Source organism: Monodelphis domestica, chromosome 4, assembly GCF_027887165.1.
Source record: "Monodelphis domestica isolate mMonDom1 chromosome 4, mMonDom1.pri, whole genome shotgun sequence".
Taxonomy (NCBI): domain Eukaryota; kingdom Metazoa; phylum Chordata; class Mammalia; order Didelphimorphia; family Didelphidae; genus Monodelphis; species Monodelphis domestica.
The window spans coordinates 86,804,153-86,812,806 of NC_077230.1; the positions used below are offsets into that span (position 1 = coordinate 86,804,153).

The following is an 8,654-nucleotide window of genomic DNA, read 5'->3' on the forward strand; positions in this document are numbered from 1 at the left end:
TTCTCTTTGCTCACTTTAAAAACAGGTCGTTTGGGGGTATCCAATTACTTTCTTACATGACAACACTGAACATTTCAATTAATGAATTAGTACAGGGTAACAGGTGAGCAATAAGTCACGGTTACATACCAGAAAGAGAGGCGTTATTATGGTATGTCCTGGCACTCCTTAGATGGGAGGAGACTCTGCCACTCTATAAAAGCAGGCTCAGGATGAGGTCCTCAGCACTTCAGTTCCAGCATCTCTTTCTGCAGTGATTACCAACAACTACTGCCAAGATGATGGCCGGAGGTTTAAGCGAAGCTCGACCTGCAACTGAAGAAATCCAGAAGAAGGTTGATCAGGTAAGGTGGTACATCTTGGAAAGGAAGGATCTAATTGAAAACAATGTGTTTTGGTCGTTTGATGACCTTCTCTCTGTCTCTGTCTCTCTCTGTCTCTGTCTGTCTCTCTGTCTCTCTGTCTACTGTGTATCTCTCTCTGTCTCTCTCTCTTTCTCTCTATCTCTCTGTTTGTCTCTCTCTGTCAGCTGTATTAGTGTTTTCAAAGAAAGTTGATCTCAAAGAGTTTTTCCTTCCCTAGTTTATCCATTGCAGCTTTCTTTATGGAAGCAAAGAACTGGGAAAAAAAGTTTAATGTTCATTGATTTGGGGAATGGCTTTAAAATGTGGTATATAAATGAGGAAGAACATTAATATATCCTAGGAAATGATGAGAATGAAGGATTTAGAGAAGCATGGGAAGCCTTATCAGAGACAATGCAAAGTAAGCAGAATATACACAAGGGTTATAGCAATGTGAATGTGGAACAGTGACAAGAGCACTCAGTTAGAGGGCAGATTAAAATAGGTTCAGATCCCACCCTCTAACTCTTACCATCAGCATGACTTTTGTTTATTCCCCTAATTCCCTTAAACCTCAGTTTCCTCAAAAGCAAAATGAGAAGATTGGAGTAAATGGTCCTTAATATCCTTTCAATTTCTAGATTATGATTCTATGAAGCAAAATAGAAAAAATAACAACAACTAAAAAGAAACTGAATACCGTGTAATTGCAATGTCCAAGCCTGACCCCAGAAAAGAGATAGGAGAAGGTACTTTTGTCTCCTCTTTGCAGAAGTGAGGGACTATAGGTGTGGAATAGTTCCTAGACTGTCAGACATGGATGGTTGATTTATGTTGAACTGTTTTTCTCTTTCTCGTTTTATTTTTAAATCTATATTTTGGGGAATGGCTTACTGGGGAGAAAAGAGAGGAGGCTTGTCTGTATACTGAAGGTAACTTAATCAGCATGGCTTTATTTGGCAATCAAACATCTCAGAAAATAGGGAAAGTAGAAAATGAATTTACATAATGTTTCATATACCTTATAAAGTCAACAGAAACAGATAATTTTCAAATTAACTGACAAAATGAGATCTTGTTCATTTCTGACTCATTATCAGTCCATTTGGCTCAGTCCTTACCATTCTTCTACCTGGGAACCAATACTCAGTATTGATTCCAAAACAGAAGGCAAGGATTGTTTGTTAAAATTTGATTAGAATTATGATAGAAGGCAATCTTGAGCTGCACTCAGAAAAAAAAAGAAGCCCCTTGTTCTTAGGTTTTCCACATTTGCTCTCTAAGTTTCAGTGATGATTGACCATTTCTCCCCTTTTCATTGTCCTAATTGCCCATCTACTGCGAATTCAAATGCACGTGGAAACATTATAATGAAAATTCTTGAGTCTTCTTTTTAAAGAATGGACAGAAGAAAAGGGAAAAGAAGACCAAAAAGAACCATAGACAATCAGAATAGCTTTGAAAGTTCTGTTAGATTTATTACATATTTTGAGAAGAAATCAAGCTACACATAGTAGAGACTCCCAGTTTCTTCTCCCAGAAGTCCTCCCTGATCTTGCAAGCAAAATGATTTCTCCTTTAAATTTCCTTGTATCACTTAGTCTAGAACTCTTCTCTGTCCCTCGTTTCCTATTTATCTACATACACGTGGCATCACTCAGAGATTAGATTAGAAGTTGCTTCATTTTATTAATTTTCTACTATGTGTGAGGCAAAGGAACGGTATTGTTCCCTAATGTTCAACACAATATTTTATATGTATTTTGTAGATGTTTCATAATGTTTGTTGAATTGATTGGCTTTGACAAATGAAGAACTTACAGCTCAGAGAAGTAATTTCCTTGCCCAAAGCCTCTTGGCCAGCAAGTGATTTTGCTGTTAGTGATCTTTCAGTCATATCCAATTCTTCATGGCGCCATGTAGGGTTTTCTTGGTACACACAGACACATGCACACACTCCCACAAAATATATACACATCTATGTAGATAGACAGGCTCCTCCTGTTGCTGAATAAAAAACAGGCTAATTCTGCACCTCAAATTTGGACACCCAGATAAGTCTTTCTTTTCCGGGTTAAACCAAGGGATTATTTCATGTTTTGGTCTGTGTATTCCCAGTTCCTAGACATGTAATAAGTGTTTAATACATGTTTGTTGATTGCTTGGTTACCATGGAGAAGAGAAGATTCATGGGAGTCATGTTAGCTGTCTTCAAGGATTTGGTCCCAGGAGACAGAATCAGTAGCATTTGGGTAGAAGATAAAAAGAAGCAAATTGAAGCTTGAAATAAAGAAAACCTTTCTAACAAGTAGAGCTATCTAACAGTGGACCGAGAAAGTGATGAGCTCATAAAACTAGAGCTGGTCTAGTTAAACCTCTCTATGACATGGGTAAGGAAACTGAGGTCCACAGAAATGAATGATTTACTCAAGGCCACATAGGTAGTGATAAAGCCTGGATTTGAACCCAGGGTCACTAGACACAAATCTAGCACTCTGTCCTCTGTACCACATTGCCCTTCAATGTGTTGGATGTGTCATATAGTGGAGGTTGTTTTTCTGATATTCAGAGTACTATGTATGGATTAACCACTGAGATTCTCGGTTTCTATGTTAGGATTCTTTCCAACTCAGAGATTTAGAGAGTCGTTAGCAGAAGCTGTATATTGCAGCCTCTGAGAAAACACTAAGCTCTCATTATTTCAGTGGACAGTCAATCTATCAATCAATTATTTGTTCGTTTTTTGGAGCAAATAATTACTGTTGTCATTGATGCCTTCTTACTTTTGAGACAATTTTCTGTATTTGGCATTTACTGATGGGGACAAATATCGCATTCCTCCCAGCAGAATGAAAGCCCACCATAGCAAGAGCTAGCTGTGTTTTTTGTTTACTTGGTTTTTATCCTCAGGACCTAGCACGATGCCTTACATGCAGTAGACAATCAAATAGATTTTTAAAAACCATTTATTAATTGTTCAATGAACTGGGGGGAAAGAGAGATTTGACTAAATTTTCCATTGTAATAAATGTTGCATTGGTCACTGAGAAGACCAAACCTGATTTTACTTTCAGGTAATAACTAAAATTCTTTACCTCTCTCCTTTTTTTACTACTTTAAGGTGAAGTCACAATTTCAAAAAAAGTCCAATGTAGAATGTACGGAATTTAAAGCTGAAAGTTACAAAACTCAAGTGGTTGCTGGGACCATTTATTATGTAAAGGTAAGTGTTGAACAAATCATTCAACTCCAACCTACTCCATTCATTTTATTTCTATGTGAATATACAGAGAAAGTGTTAAAATCATTTAGCCCCTTCCTTTTGAGTAGCTGGAGAAAATAAAGTGTGTCTGCCTCTGAGGAAATATGAAGTGATAGCAGAGTAACCAAGAAAAAGTGAAGAAGGCAGAAAGGAGGAAAGGACTTTGGGAAGAGATTCATATCAGCCTGGGAAGACGAGGAGGACTAGTCTGGGAGGTTTTGTCCTGACATTGAAAGGGAGAGATGGCAATCAAAAAGGGGATGAAGTGAGAGGAGGGGGCAGAGAAGCTGGGAAGGGAAGAAGAGGAAAAGAGAATGTAAAAGGCTCTTCCCCACCCTTACTTTAAGAAGTCAGGCAACTGGAAAGCAGTAAGACCAAGACAGGATGGATGGAAATGAATTTCTATTTGGCCCGGTGACTGAGAACTTATATGCTCATGATTATGCATTAGGGGAATTCTATTCTGCTTTCATCTTCTTTTAAGATAATGTTAGTCCTTAAGATGATAAATTGCCAGTTTGCAAGTGTGGAGTAAGTGTCGGGATACAATAGCCAAGGCTTTTCTGGGTAGAAATCAGAGCAAAAAGAATATGAAAATCCCCCAAGTACTGAGAGTCTCAGACAGAGGATTATGTGTTCTATCCCGAGTCCAACAACTACATTGCATGTTGCTTGAGAGTAAGTCGACTGTCTCATATCAGAGCTATCAGCAATCTGTTCCCTCAGCTGGCTCCATTGTTTTGGATTTCGAGAAATAACTTTTCTACCAGGCTTCACATCATCCTCCTGATTCAGTACTAGGCCACCATGGACTCTGAGCGATAAACCATATCAGAAATTACTGAAGGCCACTTTTCTTTTCCGCACCTTTGAAGGGTTTGGGAGCTTTGGTCCCAACTCATGAAGGAAACTCTCCATCAATGCAGAAAAGCAATATTCTGCAATTTTTTGTCTTAGAGATTTTTCTGATGCCTGGAGAAGTTAAGGGACTTGAGTTCTGTTTGATTCTAACCTGTAAATAAGCCTATTTATGCTTTAAAATAAAAGTCAAGGTCTTCCTAACTCTAGACCTATCCTTCTATCCATTGGGTTTCCTAGCTGCCTCAAAAGAACCAAGTATAGGTCAATTAACAAACCTCCATGAGTCTTACTAGCTTCCTCAACTACAAAATGAGCCATTTGAATTCAGATGCTTCAAGCGCTAAACCTGGGATCTTTAGAATGAACAGTAGCATGATATTGGCACCCCTCTGAATCTTATTGCTCATTGGACCTCGGTGGGTCCAATTCCCTTACCTTTAAAAATTAAACTCAATGATCTCTCAGGGAATCATTTTTCCTGTTACAATTTTTTTAAAGAACAAAGTGGCTCATTTAGGTTAGAATAAAAATATAAAACTTACCCTAGAGCCCACATACCTCAATTTCTCCATGACTCCTCAAAATCTCTAGGACTACAAATTGTGAAAAATTATCTATCTGCTTTGGTAGGGGAGTATCTTTAATAGGAGTTTCTCACTTTGATAAAAATCACAGTTTCTGAGGAACTGAGGGAAAAAATCAGTACTAGCTCTAGTGTTCATGGTTCTACAGGGGTTTAAATGTAGAAAAACAACAATATTTTTTAAATGTGAAAACTACATTGATATAATGAGATGTAATTGAGCTATTAGAAATTATGAATACAGAAAAGGATCTTCTATATACTAATGTAAAGTGAAGCAATCAAAATTAGAACTAAAGACAAGTTGTACAGAGTGACTAAAGCAGCATTAGTGGAAAAAACCAACAATAAATTGATCATAAATAAATGGCATTAATTTATAATGACCCATTAGAACAACAGAAAACAATCACCTTTATTATTTATAGATGGGGGAAGAGTTTATGATCAAAAGAGGGAGAGAGAGGATCACAGAAGATAAATTAGTCAATTTTGGTTATATTAAATATAAAAGGTTTTATTAAAAGCAAACATAAAAGGTTTTATAAAAGCAAAATGAATGAATTTGAAACTAGAAAGGAACAACTACATGAAAAAGAATCTTTGTAGCAAGTTTCTCTGATAAATGTCTCATTTCAAAGATATTTATGGAGTTGATTCAAATTGATGAGAATAAAAGCAATTACCCAATTGATAAACTGTCAAAGTATATAAATTGGAAGTTTTAAAATTAAGAAATTTAAGATATTCACCAGCTTGTCAAAAAACACCCCAAGTTACTAATCATTAGAGAAATGGAAATTGAAGCAACTCTGAGGTTCCAACTCATAAGATTGGCAAAACTGACAAATATGGAATATGGAAATGCTGGAGGAATTGTAGGGAAACGAGTACATTAAAATTCTATTGGTGGAGCTCTGAATTTATCCAGCCATTCTGCATAACAATTTGGAAATATGTTCCCAAAGCCACTAAGGTATGCAAACCTTTTGATGCAGAATAAAGAGTACTAGATACACACACACACACACACACACACACACACACACACACACACACACACACAAGATCAGTGAGAAAAGGAAATTACTCATATGTACACAAAAATTTATTACATCTTTTTTTGTGATAGCCAAAACCCCCAAACGAAGGGGATATTCAAATGGGGAATGGCTGAACAAATCTCATATAAAAGTAATGAAATTATGTGAATGAAGTGTTAGTGGCCATGACAAACTGCATGGGAAGACCTATATGAACTGAGGGAGAGGAAGTGAGAAAAACCAGAATAATTTCTATAACAGTAACACCATGAGGAAAAATAACTGAAAGACTTTAGAATTCTTATCAATAACACAAGAGACTGATTCTAGAGGACCAAAGATGAAGTTAAGTATAAATAGATACAAACTATATGGGAAATGACAATGTTTGACTATCCAATTTTGTTTTGAAGGTTTTCCCTCCTTTTCTTTCATTCTTCCATCTATTTCATCATTCCTTTGTGTCTTTCTTTCTTCCTGTCTTCTTTCCTTTCTTTTCATCCTTCCTGTCTGCCTATCTTCTTTCCTTTTGTCTTCCTTCCTTTCTTTGTTTTTCTTTCTTTCCTTCCTTCTTCCTTCCCTCTTTCCTTTCTTTCTTTGTCTTTCTTTTTTCTTTCTCTTTTTTTTGTTCCATTGGGTGGAGTAAGAGAAGTAAAAATCCATGCTTGTTCATTGGAAAAAAGAAGTTGGAAAAATTATAATGGGGAGACATGGTCACAAAGAAAATTTATTAAAAAGTATCTCCATTTCTTTTTAATAGGGAACTATGGTTACAGAACAATTCATATAATGTTCTGACTGTTCTGATATATTGGTCAGTGTTGCTGAATTGTATTTGTTTTCCTCTTTTATTTGCTCTCATAGAAGATGGCTCTTTGGGAGGAAGGGAAGGATTCATTGAGAAAAGGTGGTAACACAAAAGCAAAAGATATCAATAAAAAGACTTTATTTCAAAATTAAAACAAAGACCCCAAATACTCTCTAAAGAAGTAATTACAAAAGAAATTGTTTTCTTCTCATTCTCTATGGGCTGTTATTTCTACCTACAAAGAATGTGGCACCACAAAAAAAAATATTCAGTAACTAAAAATTGATCATGAAGAAGTTTTAGTCTCTCCTTGCCTCCTGTCCAGAGCAGTCTATTCCCAACCACAAAAATCAAGGAGCAGGAGAACTAAAATCATTACCTGATCTTTTTAGCCTGGTTACTAAGCCATTTTCTTAGGGCAATGAAAATAATCAGCCATCACTCCAAAGCATGATAAAATCTCAGAACTGAAACAGAACTCAGAGGTCAACTAATCAAAGCTCTACCTAAAACAGGAGTACCCAACAATTACTCTAAAAAGTGAGACATTCTAGATTGAAATCCATGTGACTAATTCTCAACTTCTCTTTACTTACAGGTACATATTGGGAACAATAAATATATACATATGAAAATACTTGAACCTCTCACTCATGCAGATAATGCACTGGAACTGTTGGACTACCAGTGTGACAAAACCAAGGATGATGAATTGGTTTACTTTTAATGGCAAATACCAGAAGGCATCTGTTTGCTGTCATGAGCATCCTGTGCCCATAAGAACATTTGAAATGAAATATAAAAAAGATTTTCACATTAATGACATATTGGTTATGTTATAAATAAAAATTAATCTGGAAGCTTATTATTAGATTCATAAGTTTTTATTAGTAAATAGAAAGAAAAATAGAAAGAGGGTTTTCAACCTTTCTAACTAGGCAAACTCCAATCCTCCATTGCAGCCAGCTAAGGCCTTGGTTTATAAGAGATCACCATATAGGATAAGACAGAGCGCAAGCCCAGAAACAATAGTTCCTTCAGCTATCAGTCCAGAGAGAGAGAGAGAGAGGAGCAAGTTAGTTCAAATCTAGGCTGAATTATGGGCCCCTTAAATATTTACCTCACACAGTTAGTTTTAATCAACTTTCCATCTTCTCTATTTTTCTTCTTTGTTATAAGGGATGGTTCCCTGGATAAAGAAAGTGGGATGACTATATTCACAATTTAAAAGATTTAATCAATTCTAAAATTATTTGCTTTAAATCATCTTAAATCTTAGTCATTCTGTAGCAGATACTGACATTCCAATAGTCAAAGGGCATTAGGTTATACTATAGAACTACCAAGAAAATTCATGTAGCACCCTCTCTGGACACCTCCTTGAAATTACACTTGTTAAGGGTTGGGCTCCCACATAAGAGATACTAGAGATAACCCTCTGAGTTAGCATCTCTATCTATCTCATGAGCCACCATTAACCATCAGCTAACAATTAGACACAATTAGCAAAGGCAATTTAATCACATGACATAGCAAGAATAGTTGTCACACAACACCTCCCCCCATACAACTGGAATATATATATTCCCCAAATACACACTGTCTGCAGGAATGGTAGGCTCCAATTAAGAGTAAGATGTATGTGTGGCAAAGCCAACCCACAACTTCTGGTACAACGTGGCCTAGAAATCTTTTGTTCTCTGGGTGGGTAGCTCAGCAGAATATCCAGGATCTTCTCTCAATGGTCTGATTC

The 8,654-nt window shown here is 36.4% G+C and overlaps 1 protein-coding gene across 1 annotated transcript; it reads left to right on the plus strand.

The window, feature by feature from the left end:
- Positions 1-213: 213 nt before the first annotated feature.
- On the plus strand, positions 214-7,757 carry LOC103093927 (leukocyte cysteine proteinase inhibitor 1-like). Its single transcript, XM_007493780.3, has 3 exons — positions 214-344; positions 3,466-3,567; positions 7,500-7,757. Exons 1-3 carry the CDS (start codon positions 279-281, stop codon positions 7,626-7,628), a joined length of 297 nt encoding a protein of 98 aa, XP_007493842.2. The 5' UTR covers positions 214-278; the 3' UTR covers positions 7,629-7,757.
- Positions 7,758-8,654: the final 897 nt, after the last annotated feature.